The 24,148-nt window shown below is 42.7% G+C and overlaps 1 protein-coding gene and 1 long non-coding RNA gene across 2 annotated transcripts in view; one reads left to right on the plus strand and one right to left on the minus strand.

Moving 5' to 3' along the window:
- Positions 1-1,599, minus strand: part of MANBA (mannosidase beta) — a 62,189-nt gene extending 60,590 nt beyond the window's left edge. The window contains exon 1 of the mRNA XM_054029382.1: positions 1,081-1,599. Coding sequence (XP_053885357.1) covers positions 1,081-1,266 — 186 coding nt within the window. The 5' untranslated portion in view covers positions 1,267-1,599. The remainder of the gene's footprint in view (positions 1-1,080) is intronic.
- On the plus strand, positions 1,255-23,272 carry LOC128837811 (uncharacterized). Its single transcript, XR_008445039.1, has 2 exons — positions 1,255-1,344; positions 22,610-23,272. It is a non-coding gene; the product is annotated as an uncharacterized LOC128837811 (long non-coding RNA).
- The last annotated feature ends 876 nt before the right edge of the window (positions 23,273-24,148 follow it).

The following is a 24,148-nucleotide window of genomic DNA, read 5'->3' on the forward strand; positions in this document are numbered from 1 at the left end:
ACCAACATCCAATTTGGACTACTCAGAGATGGTTGCATTTCAGTGATGCTGTACATAGCAAGATTTGGCCTCCTTTGACATTAAAGATGTGAAAAAAATATAAAATATTGCTACAGGAATAGCCCCAGATACTGCAGTCATGCTAGTGAAACTTGCAGTGTTTGAGACAACTGTAAAGCCTTGGGTGCGTGGGACTCCCACAATGAGCTGGTGCTGAGAGCGTGCAGAGTCGGTCAACACTATGCCCGGCTCATGAGACAGCTCATGGTGTCCAACACCATCAGGTGGTCCAGAGACATCTACACGGAATACATCACAGGACACCATCAGTACCAGGTTGAGTAAGCGAGAACGCCAGTCAGGGAAATAACCCACTTCCTTCCTTCCCTGACGAACCAAGGGACACACCCCGCCCATGTACTTATTCACTACACCAATACTGACTTGGCCTCTAAATACATTCTATGGGTGGCGTACCCGAGACCACTTATCCACTGACGTTTTAAAAACTCTTGCACCCCAATCTGGGTCTATGCTGGTTAGGTACTATGTATGCATCCTGTGAACCTTGTAACCCATACCTGTAATCCCTCATAACTCAAGCCTGACCCCAGATGTACCTTCCTTCTTAACCTGCGTAAATTTGATTTTAAACATTAGCTTTAATAAAATTTGTAAATGTTTCTAAGAGGCAGGGCCTTAGGGCTCCCTTTCAAGTGCTCCCAGGCTACTTACCTTTTATTTCATGTTTTTACATTTGACAGAACACGGCCCCCCAAATCACCACGTTTTATTCATTTCTTTTTATGCACATCCACCAAAACCACCCGAGCACTGCCCATACCCTAAGCCCCGCAGCACTGGCCTAGAGCAGGAACGCGGGGAGGGAGACCCACTACCAGCCTCCTGCCCTCGCCCAGGCCGGTGCGCTGATCCCAGCCGCCGGATGGGCAGCCAGACACACGGACGGAAACACCATCTCTGGGGGCAGCGTCGGCAGGGGGTTCCCAGGCGCAGTTCGCTTTAGCCCCGGGCCGGACCCCTGCGAGGAGAGAGCCGTAGCCCGGCATGCATCGGTACCTGGATGAGGCCCTGGCGGAGTAAGGCCGTGTGAACGCAGCCAGGCACATCCCCTTTCAGCACCACCGAGCCGTTCCCGTTGCCCAGCCACCAGCCCCCTCGCAGGCTGTGCACCGCCGGGCCGGGGGGGCTGCCAGACAGCGCCCCCCGCCCCCAACAGGCAGCAAGCAGCAGAAGCAGCAGCATCCCGGAAGCTACCGCGAGCCGCCACTAGCCGGGACCCCGGGCTCGCCGGCGGGGGCATAGGGCTCCGAAGCCCGCGGGGTAAGGGGCTTAGTGCAGCAGCCACAGCCGGTCTCCGCCTTCTCCCTGCAGCCCCCGCAGCTCTCGGCTCGGCGGCAGCGCGGTGCACTCCGCTGGGAGCAGGGCGCCTGCGCCGCCTCTGCAGGCCGCTGCACCCGGGAGCGAAGGCGAGAGTCTTCCCCCGGCCCCGGCCCGTCTCCCGCACACCCCGTTGGGGCCCGCGTGCAGAAGAGCCATTGCCGCTGGCCACGCGCAGCGCCGGGGAGGGGAGCGAGGAGACGCCTTCCTGGCATTCACTAGGCTGAGTTGGGTTAATGCACTGGGCATGGCAGCCAGGCTGCATTCCTTGCCCTCCTAGCGCCCTGGGGGTTTTGCTCCGAGACACAGTTAGGAGCAAATGATGCCCCGCAGCTTGTGGCACAGGTTGGGGGTTACAACTGGGGGCAGTTGGAAATATGCACACAGCCGGGCAACGTCGTTCCCTCCCTTCAGGTCCTGCTGCTCAGCGCTGATCTGTCTCTAACCTCCCCCTTTCAGGAGCTCAAGCTGAGGCGGGGGCAAGGGGGAGTGGTGACTAAGCGTAACAACTGGGTGAATACAGGCAGCAGTTTTTTGGGGGTGGGGGGCGCAGAATTTAAGATTAAGTGGCTGAGTTTCGTACTATACAGTCTCATTAAAATACCATAAGCGTTGAGGGTAGCACTTCGGTGAACCTTTGTTGAAAAGGAAGCTAAGGATTAGCCTAGGCATTACAGGCCAGCCAACATTACTTTTATTCCCCGGGAGAGTGATGGAAACAATAGTTATAAATGGAAATAAATCAATAAAGGACAAACCACCCCAGCTTTTCCAACAGAAAGCCATCTCTCTCTTTACTATAATTCTTTAACACAATAATTGATATAATTTATATGGACTTTGTGAAAGACCTTTTGAAAGTCTATCACAATAAACAGTTACAGAAACTAAACTATCATAGTGCAAGGTTAGATAGAATCATAGACGTGTAGGAGTGGAAGGGTCATGGATCAGAAACTAATAGAAAATTAAAGTAGGAACAAATGATCAGTTTTTCCTCTGTGGGGGAAAAACTAACAGCAGTATCTCCCACGTTTTTGTAGTCAGCTCAGTACTGTTCAATACATTTAACAGAAGTCTAGAAAAGGGAGTCAATAGTCAGGTAGCAAAATTTGCAGAAGACACAAAATTATTTTAAATTAGTTAAGACTATAGAAAATTACGAGGAATTTAAGTTACCAAACAAAGCATTGGAGCTGGGAAACACTAGGGCAGGTGAAATTCACTGTTGATCAGTTTACATAGACTTTATAGGGCCTTGTTTCTCTTCTGCACCCTGTTTTTGTCAAATTTTGTTCAGCTGAAATTTTTTTTTCCCCCTACAAAGGAGCATATGCCTTTACCTGATGTTCTCTATCCAGCCAGAATTTTGCTTTAAAAGAATTGAAAAAGCTGTGAAATTAAGATAAAGCAGAAGGTCATGGTGAAGCATAATTAACAGAATGGTTTGTTTTACAAAGTAATGCATTATTAGATTTATACATTTGTAAAAGGGATAATCTTGAGCCAAGAGATCTGGGTCTTATTCTCAGCCCTGTTATGGGAGCCTGATAACCGTGGTAACTTACACAGGCTTCCTTTGTGACCTTACTGACCTCTGTCTGCATTTTCCTCATTTGAAAATAGGACAAATGGACCAGCACAGGCAGCAATGGTAGGTAACTTGAGCCTCACTTTTTTAGGGGCATCTAGACAGTGTGGCTCCTGAGCTAGGTTACATTAGTCTTAAGAGCTGCCCTAACTTGTGTTCCTGCTTCAGTGACCTCTGTGGACCACTGCAAGGGCACAAAATTACCAAGGCATACAAGCTTCTTTTCTCACCTCTGGCCTGTCCCTGACCCCTTGTCCTCCTCTTCCATGGCAGGCGTATGGTCCCTTGCATGGTCTTATGGTCCCCTGCGTGGGCAACACCAAACTGGTTTAGAAAGGCCACAGCAATTGTGAATCCGAGCCAACAATATCAGTGGTGCAGAGGGATTTGCACTGATCCTCTGAACCAGGAAGATTCACATCATGACAAGTTTACTGTGCTCCCTGAGATCCTCATATGGACAAAGCCACAATAAGTGAAAAATATTGTTTAAATTCCATATAAGCCCTTTTAAAGTGTACAAATACACAAAAGGCACTTGGATCCTAAAAACTCCATGGTTGGTTGTAATCACCTCCAGCTCAGGCTGCTGTATTTCTCTAGTAGCCATGACTCAGACCAAAGCTGCTCCACAGAGATATTAGCAACTTAAAGGAAAACTTTTCCAGTGTATGCACTCAGCTGTAATCAGATTAGAAAGCATTTTTTCCCCAAACTGCCACTTTTTGAGCTGACAATGACTTCCTTCTAAAACACAGCTTAAAATGAAATGGAAGGTGCTAGTTTCAGCGTACACTGAAAATTTTAGATTAGGGTTTCCAGTGCTTTTAAAAATATACTTTTAGTTGATTAAAATGAGTGTAATTATTTTCCTGTGCCAGAGTACATGTTGATCTGTGGGAGCCCTAGTCCACAAGTTGTATTTTTTTGTTCTATAATCACACAGGTTGGAGTCTTTATGAGGCAGCCAAGTGCCTGCCTCAGGACTGCCTATTTAATAAAACATTATGAAGAGCAAGAAGGGAGGTTAGAAGTGTTTAAAAACTAAAAAAGTTAGCAAGTGCTTTTAATGGAGGCATATGTACACACACCATTTTGAAAAAGTATAATCAGAACAGACAAGTTAAATTGTATTTTTAAAAGTTGATGTAGATGCATATAAAGGTGGTTTCATGTGCATATATGTGGAACCTACAAGACATGCAAAGACACCCCCCCACCCCCCCAAAGGAGCCTTACACACCTACATGTGGAGAAATAAAAGCTGCCTGATCATCTGATCATGGGGGACTTCAATTTGAGTGCCAGATACTGAAGGTCTCATAGTGCCAGTGGAAAGCATCCTTGAAATTTCTAAATATTATAGATGAAAATTTCCTAAGTCAAAAATGTTGCATCCAACATGGGGGAATTCTAGATTAGACTTCGTCTTGACCGATAAAGAGGAACTGATCGCAGAACTAAAAATTAATGGTAACAAGTACAAATGATCATGACTTGATCACATTTATAATGTGCAAACAATAAAATCCAGAGCAGTGACATACATACATATAAATATATCTATATCTGTATATACCCAGTGCTTTAAAAAGGTCAATTTCACAAACCTGAAAACAATTATGAGTCATATCAGCTGTGAGGGAAAATTTAAACAGAAAAATGTGAATGATAATTGGGAATTGTTTCACAACACTTTACTAGATGTCCCAAAAGCCACAATTGATGAAGAAGGCCATATTGGTTTAAAAAAACAACAACAACAACAAAAACAGACCTGGTTTAGAGCAGTGGCGCTCCAACTTTTTTTACTAGTGACCCCTTCCACATAGCAAGCCTCTGAGTGCAACCTCCCCCTTATATAAAAATGGTGTTAAGTTTATATTCAACACCATTATAAATGCTGCAGGCAAAGTGGGGTTTGGGGTGGAGGTTGACAGCTCGTGATCCCCCATGTAATAACCTCGTGACCCCCTGAGGGGTCCCGACATCCAGTTTGAGAACACCTGGTTTAGAGGGATAGTGAAGACAACAATAATAAAATAAAATAAAAAAAATAGTAAATGGAAGAAAAGGAAAGCTGATAGTAATGAATATAAATCAGAAGCTAGGACTTGTAGAAAATTGATACGGGAAGCAAAGGGACAAATCTGTGGCCATCAGAGTTAAGAACAATAAGGACATTAAATATATTATGAACAAAAAGAATCCTAATAATGGTATTGGGTCCATTACTAGACTAAAACGGTAAAATTATTAATAATGCAGACATGTTCAATAAATATTTCTGTTCCATATTTGGGGAAAACAGATGATGTAGTCATATCATAGGATAATACTCTTTCCATTCCATTAGTAGCTCATGAGGCTATTAAACAGCAGCTACTAAAGTTAGACATTTTAAAAATCAGCAGATCCACATAACTTCTATCTAAGAGTTTTAAAAGAGCTGGCTGGAGAACTCTCTAGACTGTTAAAGATGAGTTTCAGTAAGTCTTAGAATATTGGGGGAATTCCAGAAGACCGAAAGAAAGCTAATACTGCGGCAATATTTTAAAAGGGGATGATTTAGGTAATTATAGGTCTGTCAGTCTGACATTGATCCTGGACAAGATAATGAAGCAGCTGATATGGGACTCAAGTAATAAAGAATTGAAGGCAGGTGATATAATTAATACCAATCAGTTTATGGAAAACAGATCCTGTGAAACTAAGCTGATTTTTTTTTTTCTGAGGTTACAAGTTTGGCTTCTAAAAGTAATAGTGTTGACATAATAGACGTAGACTTCTCTAAGGCATTTGACTTGATACCACATGCCATTTTGAATAAAAAACTAGAATGATACAAAATTAACATATCACACATTAAATTAATTAAAAGCTGTTTAACAGATTGTTTACAATTACATTTTGAGACCTGAGAATCATCATTGAGCGGGTGTGTTTCTAGTGGGATCCCACCGGGATCTGTTCTTGGCCCTACACTATTTAACATTTTTATCAACGACCTGGAAGAAAACAAAATCATCCCAGATTAAGTTTGCAGATAACACAAACATTTGGGGAGTGGTAAATAATGAAGACGACAGGTCACTGATACAGAGCAATCTGAATCACTTGATAAGCTGGGTACAAGCAAACAATATGTATTTTAATATGGCTAAATATAAATTTATATATCTAGGAGAAAAACGTAGTCCATACTTACAGGAAGGTGACTCTATCCTGGGAAGCAGTGACTGAAAAAGTTTTTGGGGGCAGAGGTGGATAATCAGCTGAACAGAAGCTCCAGTGTGACCCTGTGGCCAAAAGAGCTAATGCAATCCTTGGATGCATAAACTGTAATCTCACGTAGGAGTAGAGGGGTTATTTTACCTCTGTATTTGTCACTGTTGTGACTGCTACTGAAATACTGTTTCCAGTTCTGGGGTCCACAATTCAGGAAGGATATTGATAAATTGGAGACTGTTCAGAGAAAAGACATGATTTATAATAAGCTAAATGGACTGAGCTCTTTGAGTCTAACAAGGAGAAGGGGTGACTTCATTACAGTCTGTGAGTACCTACATGGGGAACAAATAATAAAGAGCTCTTCAGTCTAGCAGAGAAAGGTAAAATACAATCCAATGGCTGGAAATAGAAGCTAGACAAATTCAGACTGGAAGTAAGGCTTAAAATTTGTTAGCAGTGAGAGTAATTGGAAAGTTGTTCCAATGGTTAAGGTTCATGATAGATTCTCTATCACTGAATTTTAAAATCAAGTTTGGATGTTTTTCTAAAAGATATGCTTTAGGAATTATTTTTGGAGAAAGTTCAATGGCCTGTGTTATACAGACCAGATGATCACAATGGTCCCTTCTTGAATTGGAATTTATGAACAGTATGACATTATCTTTGTCCTCCGTTCCTTCAGTCTCACCCCAATATGTTTCTCACACTTGTTTGTCTAAAATCTAGACTGTAAACTCTTCAGGGAAGAGAACGTGTTTTTATGTCCATAAATCTCCTAGCATATCTTTGGACACTGAATAGTTAATAAAAATACTAATAATGACTAGACATTATAATACAGTTCATTATCCTTATGAATTCAAATCAAGTAAATGCTGAAATGAAGTAAGGCCAGTCTGTCAAGTGGCAACATGTTGTTGCAGCTGCTATATTGAGTTTGAAAGTCAAGTGCAGGTGAGAAAGCTAGGAACACTATAGAATTCCTTTAGCACTCTGCTTTAATTCAACCAATGTTAACTCAACACATATGTTAAAGTGTATGCTGCATTGTTTATGCTAGACAGAACATGTTAGAATGCATTAGCAAACAACATACCTCTACATCTTGGTCTACCGCAGAGTTTCTCAACCTTTTCAGGTTGGCTCCCCTTTATTGGAAGTCAACAAGTTTTGCAACCCCCTTTCATTTAATATAAAAATAGGAGAACAAATGTATCAGCGATAACCATATATAATTTATTTGTATGTATATTTTGAGAGGTCAACAGAGAATATTTGATCTTGAAGGTTATGGGTGCGCAGGAGCAATCGAGCAAAATTCTCTTTGTTTTAGATTGTAATAAAATTCTCAATACCTCAAAAGACCCCTGATTTACATGGGGGATGCCACCAGTTGAGAAATACCAATCTAGACAAAGCCCCTTATGTCACTTTCAGAACAACCCCCTTCTGGCCAGCCAGTTGCCGAATAAGGGGCTACCTAACATGAGTGAGGATATCTGAATCAGAGATCTTGCTAGACTATGAGATATAAGCCATACTGAATCCTCTTTAGTTATCATTTCAGGTCACTCCAGAGCTTGAAGGAAATGAACATGTGGATTCAGCCACATCTTAGCAAACATGTGCATTGTGTGTGTTCCCTTGTAAAAAGTGTATCAACTGAAATGGTAAGGGACTATGCAGCTCATGGGTTTGGTAATGGGATGTAGAGCTTTTCACCTCTCACCTGCTGTTTCAGATCCAGCCCGGGTCAGTAATGTCTAAAAGTTATCCTCTAATGGTTGTTCAGTGACCTACGTGCAATAATTCTGATGGCCACATCCAGTTCCTACTGGTCAGGAATCCACATTTCTGAAAAGGCTATCACAACAACCCTTTCAGCAATCTCAGCAAGAGGGCCAATTCATTGGCGCAAGCTCCTTGCCGAATCTGGTCTTAAATTAGTACTTATTTCTAGAGATTAAACCTACAAGGCCAGATACATTGATGGTATAGAAAGCATGTTCTGCCTCTGCCCAAGCTTACCTTGTTCTAAAGATGAATAGTGGAAGTAAGTCTTCACATGTGTGGGAAAAATTAGAGGGAACACTGCTGCACAATGAATTTTGTTATGTGCACCAATATGGAGGTGGTGTGTCACACATCACCTCCATATTGGTGCACATAGAATTCCTGTTGCAGGGATGGGGTCGAGGGGCTTGGAGTGTAGGAGGGGGCTCAGGCAGAGGGCTGGGATACACGGGGGTTACTTCAGAACCAACATTTTCCCTGTGTACTAAATTCACAAACTGAAACAAGGCAATGTTGCTTCAAAGAGATCCTATTGGATATTATTTCTACGCTGAAGCAGAGTTTACAGGAAACTGAGTTTTGACTACATTCCAGTACAACTGCAAGGTTTTTGTTTTGTTTTGAAGTTGTTTAGCAAGTCATGTGGTATTGTTCCCGGTAAGAAGGAAATTGCATTTCAAGATGTTTACTGTACTTCCGTGTTTTGTCTTTTTTTTTTTTTCCTTCCTAAAGACAGGCTAAAGCTGCACAAAGAAAATACACTGCTGTAATTAATTATGCTGAGAACATGCTATTTCCTTGTTCAAGGCTTATAACGAAGTTAAAACATGCCTCAGATTTTTTTCTTCAAATAGTTTTTACTGTGCCATAAGAGTTTAAAGATAAAACTATAAACTTCTGTACCTATAGAAAAAGGATCTTTTGAACTAATGCAGTTTTCTTTTGTTTCCTGCTCCATCCTTTTCTATAATGCCACAAATTTTGGATTTTACAATGTCAGTTTTATGAGACTTTAGGTCAACAGATATTCCTCATCAATTCTGAGACAAAAAGCCCACAGGCAGAACTCTGCTCTCTGTTACACTGAAATACATTCAGAATAATTCCACTGACAATGGATTAACATATCAGAATTTGAGCCAAGATCTTTTTTTCCAGAGCAATCTCTATTGTTATCATTAACATGCTGTAGATTTCTTCCAGATCATCAATGTTAGAAAGGGGAAAAAATTCACCCTGGTACAGGGGGCTTGTCTACCTTAGGGATTTTTGTATAGCTATGGCAGCACTGGTGCAAACTCCCATGATAATTTGCTGCAGTGCTGTAAAGTGCAACATGCACTGATTTGACTTTGACTTACCTCAGTTCCTTCATTCTGAAGAAAACCCCAATTTACACCAATGCAGTATATAATCTATACTCTACCCTGGAGGATCGTGACCTGGACGTAGCTTGAGTGTTCCCATAATCTTGAGAGCAGTGCAGTCAGGAGTCTTGCATTCCTGGTACGATCACCCAACGTGTCAAGGTGAAAGATGAGTTTTCAGACGAACAGAGATCCGACCCTCCATCCCCACATCCTCAACGGCAGCTCAAGAGGATGGAAAATTTCTCTCAACAGTTTTGAAGGCTGCAAGTCCTATGGTGATTGGCGAGTGGCAACTGGAGCAGGCAGCGATGACCAGAAGCTCCTAGTCACGGACTGGCATGCAGGCAGCGGCTGTTAGATGGTTGTTTTTGCATTTGATCAAAGGCAGAAGTGCAACTCGGCAGCTGCAACAGCAACTGAGCTGCCCTTTTTAGGCCCCACTGCACATCCCACATGGGGAAGAGGCAACAAAAGGTGCCCTAAACAGTCTGCCTTGTTACCACGACTGGATAACCACGTTCAGAGGGATTATCTAACTGTGCTCAAAACTGAACAATGAAATTTAGAACCTAGAACATTCAAACCCTGATGGACAATCCAAATAGTAACCAGTCAGAGCACAGAACAGTGATTGTGGCCAGAGAACTCAGGGGATATAACATCAACATTGCTGCACTGAGCGAGACCCGACATGTAGGAAAGGGCCAGCTAAAAGAACAAGGTGATGGTTACACCTTTTTCTGGATAGGAGCAGGCGATGATGAATTACGAATCTACGGTATTGGTTTCACCATCAAAAGCCAAATAATAAACCAACTCTTGGAACTACCAGTTAGCAACAATGAACAACTCATGACTCTCTGCCTTAAATTTGCCAAGAACTAGCATGCAACACTCAGAGCATCACTCCAACTCTTGATGCTGATGACAAAACCAAAGAAGGATTCTATGCCAACCTTCACCTCCAAAGAGGACAAGTTTATATTCCTTGCTGATTCTAACACAAGAGTTGGACATCACTTAGAGCTTGGAGTGGCATGATTGGAAAGGAAAGAGTGGGCAAGACCAGTTCCAATGGAATACTTCTCCTGACCAAATCCGGACACAATCTAAATAAGCAGGAACACTATGTTCCAAAAGAACAAGTACAAGACATCATGGGAAAAAACCCTATCCAAGCATTGGCATCTGATCGACTATGTTATTGTCCGTGCTCATGACTGAAGATGTCTATATCACAAAAGCGATGACTTATGCTGACGATTGTTGGACAGACTATCACCTCATCCACTCAATTACTTCCATCAAAACTTGCTTCAAAACATGAATGCAGAAGAAATCAGCCAGATGAAAGATCAACATCGAGAGTCTCAAGGACCCAATCAAACCTGGCTTTTATGGCAGGACCTTACCGAGAAACTTAATACATGGCCTTTATCAACCTCATGAAAGCAATTGACTCCATCGACCATGAGGCTCCGTGGCAAATTCTCCTAAAATTTGGATGCCTACCAAAATTTGTTGCCGTCCTCTGACTCCTCCACGACAACATATCCGTGATGGTCATCAGCAATGGATCTGAAATGGACCCATTCCTAGTTAAGACAGAAATAAAGCAAAGCTGTGTCATCGCTTCAACCTTCTTCACCATCTTCCTTGGGTTCATCCTCCTACTCATCACTGACAAGCTTCCCTCCAGACTTGACATCCAATACAGATGGCAAGCTCTTCAATGTCAGTCATCTCCAGTCCAAGACAAAGACTATTACTAAATCAGTCACTAAACTGCAATATGTAGACAACTGTGCTCCCACTCGGAAAAAGATCTTCAAAAAACAGTTGAGGCCTACAACCAACTAGGCCTCACACCCAACACCAAGAAAACTAAAATTCTCCATCAACAGGCTCCAAATCCCTCCAAATCCTGCTCCCACAATCAAGACCAAAAAAGAGACCCTGAAGAATGTCGAGCACTTCTCCTGCCTCAGCAGCTGTTGCCAATAGTCAACATTGACGAGAAGATTCAACACCGATTCCAATGCACCAGTGCAGCTTTTGGAGGCTTGAGAAAACATATCTTTGAGACTCGTGACATCAAGAACCAAACCAGGCTTCACGTGTATCTGTCTGTTATCCCTGCTCTACTGTATGGTGCCAAAACTTGGGTTGCATGCAGAAGGCAGCTCAAGGCTCTTGAACGATACCATCAACTGTTCTTTCACAAGATCTTCCAAATCCAGTCAGATGACTGATGCACCAACATCAGTGTTCTGTGCCAAGCTAAAACTTCCAGCATGGAAGCTATGATCATCTGCCACCAGCTCTGTTGGGCTGGTCACGTTCTCAAATGCCAGACAAATTGATTCCCGAAGCAGGTCATTTTCTCGTAGTTGAACCAAGACCAATGGACGAGGGGAGGGCAAAAAAGCACTTCAATGACACCCTCTAAGCCAACCAAGAAGAAGTGCAACATCGATATAAATTTATGGGAAACCCAAGCCTTTCACTGATTAAAATGGAGAAGGACCTTGCTGCAAGGATTCCACCATTTCAAGACCCAAGGGAGACAACAACAAGAAACAGAGAAACGGGAAAGGAATGAATGTGCCGCAGCCTAACTCAACAGTCCATATCCACCCCTTCCACAAAGAAATGTCTGCTCCAACTGTGATAAGTTCTGTGGATTCCAGATCCACCAGCGATAATTGGCTATCATTTCTTAGAAGACAATCATTCTCAAACTTAGAGGGATCGCTGGCTAACTACATCTACACTGTGGGGGTTGCACCAGTGTGGCTACATCTGTGCAGAGATCCCTAAGGTAGGCAAGCCTTCCAATTCATGGTTGATTGTACCAGAAGGGTGAAGAGCCACAGCCAAAGAGTCCATGTGAAGAGGCCAAACTATGGGCTGGCATAAAGGTTTTAGGACTGCACTGCAATACCACAACTTAGCTCTGGACTCAGGGAGGGGTAGGCATAGAGAATGCATTTCAGGCTTTATGACAGTGAATTTCCTCCAAAGAGGATGTTAGAAGCAAAATTAGGAGACAAATGAAGATTAATTTTAAGCAAGAGCATTGTTAATTGCCTCACTGGTATAGAGCTTCATACTGGGGCATCATAAGCAAAATATCAAATCTCAGATTTCGGCCCTACAATTTTTTCTTATGGTTGTTTTCAAAGTCTATGTAGGTCTTTATAAGCTCACTCCTAAATAATAATAATAAAAAAATAGCATTAACAATCATGAGCAATTCAAAATTCATAAATGTGTGGGACGGAAATAAATTCAACTACCATCTCTATGCGAGCAATCAATAAAGGTTGCAAAACTGAGGAAAACAGACCAAAAAATTGATTCAAAAAAGGGTCAAGTGTCATGTCAAGTCTTCAGTGAGAACATGCACATTCCTGTGTTATATCTGTTCGCAGTCTTGCTCCTTATGGACCAGACTATACAGCCACATGAGAATACATGTGATGCCATGATGTCATTGACCGATATGACAGACAACCATACTAGTAATTACACCTCAATTTGTGATGTAGATTTATATTTAGTTACCATTAAAGTTCCAGTTACAAATTAGACCAGACTAAAATCCTGCCTACATTTAAGAAATTTGCACTGGTGTAAGTTCATCTGCTGCAACCCCCTAATGTGGACATAGTGCATCAATGTAGTGTGGTGTTTATAACAGTGAAAGTTAATCCAGTAAATTGCATATCACATCAATGTAATTACACTGGTGCAAATTTCTCATACATAGAAAGGAGCTAAGGGAACAGACTTATTGGTTGTTAGCCATATGTCATTAAACAATAAAACATTGGTCAAGCTCTTAAAGTCATGAGATAGCTAGAATTGTGTGTAATGCACTTAGTACACTAATAGCGCTACAAAAAAAAAAAAAGACACCCTTTTACATAGTCACATGCCTAAGAAAAGACGCAAGTGTATTGCTGTTCTAGCATATACAATAATAAAATTTGGGAAGACACTTCCATTCTAAACTTTTCAGTTGCTCAAAATGGTCTAAAAAGTATTTCCTTTTCAGTTTAAACTCCATGTTTGGGCTCAAGCTAAAAGTTACCATGTTTGTATATTTCCAATAGGAAAATGTAATTGTGGTCAATTATTAATAATACAGTAGAGGAATTTGGAAAGAACCTGATTTCTTCAAACTTACTCATCTCCAAAGCAATGAGCCTCAACTGAACCTACGAGAAAAAGTTGTGGGACTATTTTTTTAAATAAAAAAAAATATTTACAAATGCATTGCCTCTTGGCCTGCCAGCTAAATTCTGCATCCTCAGTGTAGTGGATAGAAACTTTCATTTGCTTAAAATATCATCTGCAGCTTTGACAGTTACTAGAAGTGATACTAATAGTGGTCTCCAAACCTTTTTGATCGCGCACCCCCCATCAGTAAAAAATTTTTGAGCACGCACCCCCTGCTCCCGCCTGAACAGTTGAAGCAAAGAGAAAAAAAAAAAAAAAAAAAAGTTGCTTGGACTCCCGGCTGAACTGCTGAAGGGGGGGAAAAAAAAAGCAGCGCTGCTCCGATGGCGCACCTCCTGCCGTGCACCCCGAAGGATCCTTGCGCACCCCACTTTGGAGACCACTGGTGTAGAAGACCACTGTTTTCCCACTGATAGGAGAGCAATTAGCTGAAATGGCAAAGGCTGCCTTAGAGAAACAATAGAAAAACATTTGACATTAGCCAACCCCACTGAAGGTGTTGCACAGAATTCTCCCTTTTATTTTAGCACTAAAAAACTTGCTAACATTTACATAGCCACTGAACCTCAGTTTGTTTTAGCCAATTCAGTTCTAACATTTTGGGCCAGAGGTACAGCTGGGCTAAGTTGCCATAGCAACACTAGTTTTAATTAAGCTCTGCTGATTTACAGCAGCTGCATCTGGCCCTTCATATTTAAATTTTGATTGTGTGTTTTGGTCTTTGTTAAAATCTCCACTAAACACCAGGATGGACCAGCTTCAGTCTAAGTTTAGATTTTTTTAAATGACAATATTCGGCCAATATTTCATTTAATTTTATTGCACCTTGAGTATATGTTTACAGAATACACTAATCAAATAGTGAAAAGATAATTAGAAGGATTTCCCTCAAAGACTTCCTCAATCCTACAGAATTCGCTCATAATCCGAACAGGATATAAACATATCGTTATAATTCAAAGAAGTATACAAAGGTAGCCTGAAAACATCCCTGTTTTTCAGTAGAAGTGAAAAGGACCCAACATTCTGGTTACACTGGACCTCTCAATGTTTTGATAAAGATTTACCATGGGATGTTATGTTTGGAAATATGTTCCTTAGGTGTCTGGACCTGCCCCTTGAATGGTTCTAGACAGACCCAGATCAGGCAGTGGACAATTTGACTAGAAAGTTTCTGAATTCCCATTTGATTTGATAGGCAGCATTCCCCAAAGGATCTGGCCTATTGAATGCAGTGTTGAGTGTACCATATACAATTGTATATGCCCATGCTCCTTGGACCCAGCAAGTTCGGTCTTGGCCATGAAGGATTGCGTAGATGACAGGAGCATCTGGATCCATCAGAGCTTCCTTCACATTATCATCAGAGCAAACTTTTGCTAGTAGCTAGAAATTGTCAATTTGTATGCCTGCTTACTCAGAGTCTCTTAGGGCTCATCATCATGTGCAGCTGCACCACTTCAGCGCTTTAGTGAAGACACTTCTATGCCAACACGAGAGCTTCTCCCATCGGCATAGTTAATCCACTGCCCCGAGAGGTGGTAGCTATGTTGCCAGGAGAAGCTCTCTCCTCACCGTAGCACTGTTGACATGGAGGGGTTAGATCACCTGTAACTACATGGCTCAGGGTGAGGATTTTTCACACCTTTGAGTGACACTGTTATACCAATATAGGTCTGTAGTATAGACCTGGCTTAAGTCACCTTAAAAATCTTGGTGCTGCTTTAACCATGAGCTTTCATAAAAAGACATGTGACACAAAGGGGTTTGTTTGTTTTGATTATGTAGTCTGAGCCCTTTAAAAAAAAAAAAAAAAAGTCACACATTGACCTCTCAGCACACACAGATATGATTATTGCAATTACCTCAGCAGACCTTATCTGCTAGTTGCAGTTTTTTCAGAAGGCAGCAACATAGCTGAATACACCCTGAACTTCTTTACCCTGTATATCTATAGAGGCAGAGTGAGTGTAAATAGTCATTTCTTTGCAACCTTCAGTTGGATTACCATTAATATCAGAGACCTTCTCCTTATCCTGTCCTGATGTCTGCACTCCTATTGCCAAACCTTAATGTATTTTACTTGCTCATTTCATCTCATTCATCCCTAGTTTTTAAATAAAGCCTACAAAAATGTCAGCGACTCCAGCTCGCTCGCCTCCAACATAACCTTAGCAGTCCTGTATACATGGTTGTTCCTCTCCTTCACAGAGCCACTTGGCCTGAGCCCCAGTGGCATTCCTTCTCAAAGCAGCTGTCCCTGCCTTAAGCAGCCAAGGCTGTCCCTCATTTTCCATCTCCATCTAACCATTAGCAGCCCTAGCCATTTCAGTAGCACCCACTCAGAGTACCAGGAGTAGCTGCCACTCCAAAACACAATCTAGCCAAGACAGTCACCAGGAGCAGTTTCCCAGCCAGCCCATGGCCCCCAGGACCAAGCCAGGCAACAAGTAGTCTCTCTCATATCTGATGAGAGAGAAAAGACAAAGGTCAGGGCTGTGACACTAGAGGAGGGGGACAAAGAATAGGGTGTGTAATGGAAGAAAAACAAAGCCAGGAGTCGGATAGCCAGGACACCATGCGACAAAGCCTGTGATCCAACCAGGGCTGGCCTCACTAGAACTGCAATGGGAATTTCCCTTTCCATCTTGTTTTTCCTTTATAGTTTTAGCTTGGTCTTCATGTGTTTACACTAGGCTGCAATTACTAAACTGATATATCACTATTTCTAAGAAATTGCTTACACTGAAATTGAGAATGAAAGCGGTACAAGTCCATCTACTGATTTTCATGTCAATATTCAGAATACTTTTCTAGCTCAGTCAGATCAGAGCCTTGGGAAGAATGTGAAATACAGAAGGAAGCTTGCAGATAGACTGCATTTTCTTTCCTAAGAGAATTTACCTGTAATTTTTTTGTTCTACATAGTATGTCTAAGTTTTTGCTTCTTTCCTACTTTATCAGACAAGAGCAGTCTCTCTCTGCCCCAATAGTGATTCCCAGCAAGGCTTTGTGAAGATGAGAGGAGAGACTTTAGTCTATTTATGGAGAGTTCCATTGGTAAGTTTAATGGACCTCCTACTCCAAACCCTGCAATAGAAAAGTAATAGAATTGGTGGATTTTAATAGGATCTCCTTTTCTAAAATACCTTTGAATTGTAATTAATCTTTCGTGTCTAAATGTCAGAGCCATGTTCCTATTAAGGCCTGGTCTACACTCAAAATTTAAGTCAACATAGCTACAGCACTTCAGGGTGTGAAAAATCCAAACCAGAGTGCCATTGCTATGCTGACCTCCACCCAGTGTAGGCACAGTTAAGTTGACAGAATAATGTTCCCATTGACGTAGCAACTGTTGCTTAGGGATGTAGAATTACTTTAACACACACTTCTGTCCCCGTAGTCTGTGTCTGCACTATGGCACTACAGTGGCACGGCTATGGTACTGTAGCTGGGCTGCTATAGCCTAGACATAGCCTAAGACTTAACAAATCTGTGTACTTAAGACAGCAGAATCCTATGGAGTTGATCTAGACCACCACATTGGCATGTGTCGTCTTCCCCCCCCCCCCCCACAAGTCTGTTAATAATAAGGAGTGGTAGGCTATACAGAAGATTCTGGGCCCCTGGGATTGATAGGGCATCCTGCAGCTGCCTACTAGAGGAATGGGAGACCTAGGACAAACCAATGCATTGGGTTCAGAAGTCATGCATATTAAAAAAGCCATGAATGTAGGCAGGGAGTAGAACTCTCAGCCACAGGAAGGTTTCTACAGGTTTTATTTTGTGTGAGGTGGGCAGCACCTCTGGCCAGAGGAAAAAAAACAGATTTGAGTTAGAGGTAGGTAAGCCTGGGGTTCTTTTTCTACCTCAGGACAGTTGAGACATGTAACCACATTCTCTGTGTCTGGACTGGTAATTATACATCTATCAGAATTCCCCAGGATGGAAATATGGCCTATTAGCCCTTACTGCTACAAGAGGCATGTAGACTCAAACTGATATAAGGCTACTTTCCCTTGCCCATTTCCCCTAGTTGGACTCACATTTTGGTATTAAGTCCAGCAAACAGCCCTCTCTTTTTTCCAGGGGAAGACTATCCCACCCCACATAAAGTTATTAGGCTGTCCAAATTCTGCTCCCAAGTGGCTCTGGCATCCAGAAGGAATGAATGGAAGGAGAGCTAGAGAAGAGTTCGCACTCTCTACCTCAAAATAACAAGATTGGAAATGCAGCTGCTCATTAAGAGTAAACTGTGCTGTACAATTTTCAGCTCCTAGATAGCTGAATGTATTTTGGTCACCTCCACTGTAGGCAATCCCAGACTCTGTATAAAGTTTAATATCTAGCTGCATAAGGTTGTGAGCAGGAGCTAGGAATCTCCTCCCAGGCCCAGGATTAAGGTTATATTTAAAACGTGGGTATATTTCTGCTTGTCCACAGTAGTCACTTACTTAGAAGGCAGCCCCACACTCTACATCCAGAAGTGAACAGTACAACTGCCATGGCTTTAAATGCATCTTTAGAACCTATGGGAGACCATGACTTGGAGATGCAGTCTGAGAAGGCATAGCTGTTGAACAAGCAGCATGTGCCAGTCAGCATCCCTGAGTCTCTAAGAATGCTTAAACAATTTCCAATTCAATGCTGGACTTCATTTCATGTTGGCAGAAAGCAATGAACGGGTTTAATCTTTTCACAACCATGATGGATCAGCACCCATTAGCTAAGAAATGGATGACAGTCTTTATTCATTTCTGGGAAGTAATATCACCTCTCTTTTAGAGGACACTATAGTCTATTAACCAATGATAGCCAATCTCCAGGAAACAGAACAAGTGATATTTGAGGACAGATGGGGATGTTTGAGCAGTTTCTGAAGTTACCACATGGAATGGATCTTACCCAACAATCTAAAGAAATAAGATTTCACTGCTGTTGAAAAAGCGGGTAGCCTCAATGGACTAAGATTCTGGGTAGCAGAGACTGGAGCCCTTGCTTCTGACAGCTAATCATTTTAGTCTGCAAGTCATTTTACAAACAAAAAGGCTTAACAAAAACTTTGGTCAGACCCCTTTTGCTGTTCAGTTTACCCCTTATTTCTTGGTGCAGTTGTGCTCCAAAATCTACTTTTTCGTGTTTGAAACAAGGTGGGTGTGTAGCTCTCATGATTGTGAAAATTATGCTTGATACTTGTTTTCAAAAAGTTAACTGAATAATAAGGCTAGACAGCATGAAAGAATAAGAGGTCTGAATGGCCCTGTTCTTCAGTAAGTAACTGGTGAAATCCTAGATGTGTCAATATAAATAGCCTTATTTCACTGATGATCTAAGCCCACCATGTTATGTTTATCTCACAATCCTTAAGTGCCAGGGTTACCACAGGAGTAGTATAGTTTCATCTTGGACCTCCTCATGGAGTTGTAAAAACCAAGTTATGGTGAAGGTTCAACAAGGCCTCTGGAAAGAAGCAGAGTGTCTTATGTTCAGTCTTTCCTCTCCCCAACTACCAGTAGAAGTTCTGGTATTTAGGTACAAAATTGTGATCTAAAAGACAGTGGGAAAAGGTAAACTTGAAGTTTTTCTCATGACAGTTATAGCAACTTTTGCATTTATACCTGATTTTAAGTATTTATAGGAGTTAAGGAAAATAATTAGTACTGGCACTGCCGTGACTCACTCAAAACTATTACAATTTAGTTGTTTATCACATGGAGCCCTTTGATGGTAGTTTATAAGATTCTTCCAGTGACTTTTGTTGAGTTATTTAGGGACACAATACAAGGTGGAAGAACCTCCAACTAATTTTAATACTCAGAAGCCCAGCAGATGGAGTAGAAGGTCATTAATATAATCTCCCAAAAACTTTGTCAGTCATATTAGAGAAAGGAATATATCATTGCAAAAAAAGCAAATAATGAGTACACACTGTAGAAGCTTTTCAATCAGCCATTTACACTTTTTGGCAAGAATACTTACTTCACCTAAAGAGTGAGTAGCTTCCAAAGTGACATGGCTGAGTGGGATTTTCAGGACTCTGTTGGCAGTTAGGTAAACAGAGCCTGAAAATCCCAGCCTTAAGGTTTGTTTTGTACAGAGGATCATTTTGGCTGAAGCTGATTTATATAAAATTTCGCACTCGCTGACTTTATCAGAAGACTTACTCAGCATTCACAACTCACTGAAGTCAAAGAAGTTCAGAAGTTTTGAAAACAGTGCCCAAATTACTTGCCTAAAATGACGAAGTCAGTGGGTACAAATAGAACAAGTTCTCCTGAGTGCAAAATCCACTCTATCCCCTATAAAGAGAGTCTTCGTGCAAGAGCATATGTAAGCTTTCAGCCTTCTTGGGATTATGCCAACAAATAACCTCAAACACACTGTAAAATATGCACCACCAAAAAACTTGTGACAATCATAATTATAACATAAAAGAAGGATAGATTATTCAGGTTTGACAGTTTATATTGAAAGTGAAAATATTCAGCAGAGCACTGAACCCTCCATTGTCAATATCATCTTTTTAGACTTATGAAAGGAATCTTGTTTTTTGGTATACTCTTTGCTTGTGTATTAGCAATAAAGAATTTGTATTTTAGGAGTTATCTAACTGGCTGTAGATTGTGACTCATTACATTCTCATGCCAATTTATGTAATACATTTACTATCACTTGAAACACTAGTCTTAATTCATTTTTTCTTTATTTAAAGATGCAATCAAAGCGGGGGGGGGGGGTGAAGCTCCCTTAAGAAAGTTCTCAGATAAGGTTATGATCACAGCAAAAGATCTTCATTTGCGCTCCAATCTCCACCACTGTTTCCCTTAGCTGTCATTCACTATATTAGACATACTTGCAGATCGTTTTTTTCTTTTTTTTTTTGAACCACTTACCACATCCAATGGCTCTATGGAATCAAGCCTTTCAGCTGTCTGTGTTCTGAGGAAATGGTGATTTCTTCAGTACCAGATTGGATTCACTGTGATTAATAACTGCTAATGTTGGCAATTGAGTGGAAATAGCAGAGAAGATTTTTTTCTTTTTTTTTTTTTTTTTTAAAGAATGTCAGGGTTGGAAGGGACCTCAGGAGGTCATCTAGTCCAACCCCCTGCTCAAAGCAGGACCAATCCCCAGACAGATTTTTGCCCCAGATCCCTAAATGGCCCCCTCAAGGATTGAATTTACAACCCTGGGTTTAGCAGGCCAATGCTCAAACCACTGAGCTATCCCTAACGATGTTCTAACATTAAAAGGGGTAGATAGTATCTGAATTAAGACTTTTTCCTCATTACATAAAAACTAGGACATTTTAAAACATGTTTCTAATCACCAGAAAGCTAAAAAAATAAAATGATCCTCTAACTTACATCTCTAGGCCCTGGTCTACACTACAAGTTTAGGTCGTATTTAGCAGCGTTAGATCAATTTAACACTGCACCCGTCCACACGAAGCCATTTTTGTCGACTTAAAAGGCTCTTAAAATCGATTTCTGTACTCCTTCCCGACGAGGGGATTAGCCCTGAAATCGACCTTGCTAGGTCAAATTTGGGGTAGTGTGGACGCAATTCGATGGTATTGGCCTCCGGGAGCTAGCACTCTCAACTCAAATGCACTGGCCAGGTAGACAGGAAAAGCCCCGCGAACTTTTAAACTTCATTTCCTGTTTGGCCAGCGTAGCGAGCTGATCAGCTCAAGTGACCATGCAGTCCCAGAATCACAAAAGAGCTCCAGCATGGACCGAACGGGAGGTATTGGATCTGATCGCTGTATCGGGAGAGGAATCTGTGCTCTCAAAACTCTGTTCCAAAAGATGAAATGCTCAAATGTTTGAAAAAAGTCTCCAAGGGCATGGAGGACAAAGGCTATAACAGGGACCCACAGCAGTGCCGTGTAAAACTTAAGGAGCTCAGGCAAGTCTACCAAAGAACCATAGAGGCAAACAGCCACTCCGGGTCAGAGCCCCAGACATGCCGCTTCTATGATGAGCTGCATGCCATTCTAGGGGGTGCCCCTACAACTACCCCGCCCCTGTGCGTGAACTCCGTCAAGGATTCTCACGCAACAGGGATGCAGACTTTGGGGACAAGGAAGAGGAGGAGGTTGAAGATAGCACACAGCAAGCAAGCGGAGAAACCATTTTCCCTGACAGTCAGGAACTGTTTATCACCCTGGAGCCAGTACCCTCCCAACCCACGCAAGGCAGGCTCCCGGACCTTGAAGGCAGAGAAGGGACCTCTGGGGATCGTACCTTTGTAAATATAAGACGTGGTTTAGAAGCGTGTTTAATGATTAATTTGCCCTGAAGACTTGGGATGTATTCGCGGCCAGTCCAGCTACTGGAAAAATCTGTTAGTGTGTGGGGATGGAGTGGAAATCCTCTTTCTCTTTGTGTTATCCTCAGGAGAGTGATATCATTCATGGTCACCTGTTGAAATAGGGGAATTTTATTAAGGGGACATTCAGAGGTGGCCGTTCCTGCTGGCCTGTTTGCCTGCGGCTGAACAGAAATCATCCCCACTGTTAGCCACGCAGTGGGGGGAGGGGTGAAGCGATCATCCCAGAAAATTGGGTGTGTGTGTGGAGGGTTTCAGTTGGATTTGTGCTGCACGTTAACCCGAAAACCGCAGCCCCTCCTTTTAAATGGCCAACCCATTTTAAATGGCCAACCCAATGAGTGCTTGGTATGGGAAATGAGGGCACTGCTGTTTGAAACCATTTCCACGTTATGGAAGTTAAAGAAGCCAAAAGACACTGGCTTACCATGTCTGCCTGAAAGCCGAATTCTGTTGCCCACCGGCCCTCCGTGTGTGATCTCTCACACCAAACCGGCAGGCCCTCAATACAAGAGGCAAAATGCGACCTTGTAAAGAAAGCACACATGCTATGTAACATTAACAGCTTAGTTCACCGTGAAAGAGTCGACCCATTGTTCTCTAAAATGTATCTCTAAATACTACTCTTTTTTCCCTCCCGCAGCTGCAAATGTTTCAACGCCCGCCCTATCATCTCTGTCCCAGAGGCTAGTGAAGATTAGAAGGCGAAAAAAAACGCACTCGTGATGAAATGTGCTGAGCTCATGCAGTCCTCCCACACTGAAAGAGCCCAGCAGAATGCGTGGAGGCAGACAATGTCAGAGTGCAGAAAAGCACAAAATGCATGTGAGGACAGGAGGGACACGTGAGAGGACAAGTGGCGGGAGCAAGAGAAGAGGTGGCATCAGCGTGATGAGAAGAGGCAGAAAGCAATGCTAAGGCTACTGGAGGATCAAACTGATATGCTTCGGCGTATGGTTGAGGTGCAGGAAAGGCAGCAGGAGCACAGCAGGAGCACCGCCACTGCAGCCCCTGTGTAACCAACCTCCCACTTCCCCAAGTTCCATAGCCTTTCAACCAGACGCCCAAGAACGTGGTGGGGAGGGGCGTCCAGGCACCCAACCACTCCAACCCAGAGGACTACCCAAGCAACAGAAAGCTGGCATTCAATAAGTTTTGAAGTTGAGTGTGGCCTTGTCCTTCCCTCCTCCCCCACCACCCCACCCAGTGCTTCCCTCCTCCTCCACCCCTCACACAAATGGGGGGATAACTTGGTAGCTATCCCCCCATTTGTGTGACAAATTAATAAAGAATGAATTTAAAACGACTTTATCGCCTCTGCAAGCGGTGATCAAAGGGGGGAGCGGAGGGCGTCTGGCTTACAGGGAAGTAGAGTGAACCAAGGGGGAGGGTTTTCACCAAGGTGAAAGTTCTGTTTTTCTCACCGTAGCCTGGCCAGTCATGAAACTGGTTTTCAAAGCTTCTCTGATGCACACCGTGCCCTGCTGCTGCTCTTCTAACTGCCCTGGTGTCTGACTGCGCGTAATCAGCAGCCAGGCGATTTGTCTCAACCTCCGACCCCGTCATAAACGTCTCCCTCTTACTCTCTCAGATATTGTGGAGCACACAGCAAGCAGTAATAACAATGGGAATATTGGTTTCGTTGTGGTCTAACCGAGTCAGCACGCTGGCGCAGTTTACTTTTAAACATCCACATCCTACTAAACTGCACTTGCTCAGCCTATAGTTGAACTGTTCCTGACTACTGTCCAGGGTGCATGTGTATGGCTTCATGAGCCATGGCATTAAGGGGTAGGCTGGGTCCCCAAGGATAACTATAGGCATTTCAACATCCCCAACGGTTATGTATTGGCTACCTTGGTGCTCCGGTCCCAAGATAGGGATGTGTTCCGTCTATTGTCCCACCACAGTTAGGGAATCCCATTGCAGTAAAGCCATCCACTATGACCTGTCCATTTCCCAGTCACTACCCTTGACAGCAGCAGCTCAGTGATCGCATTGCTACTTGGATCACAGCAGCCCTCACAGTAGATTTGCCCACTCCAAAATGATTCCCAACTGACCGGTAGCTGTCTGGCATTGCAAGCGTCCAGAGGGCTATCGCAACTCGCTTGTGAACTGTGAGGGCTGCTCTCATCTTGGTATTCTTGCGCTTCAGGGCAGGGGAAAGCAAGTCAAAAGT

Source organism: Malaclemys terrapin, chromosome 5 (genome assembly GCF_027887155.1).
Source record: "Malaclemys terrapin pileata isolate rMalTer1 chromosome 5, rMalTer1.hap1, whole genome shotgun sequence".
Classification (NCBI taxonomy): Eukaryota; Metazoa; Chordata; order Testudines; family Emydidae; genus Malaclemys; species Malaclemys terrapin.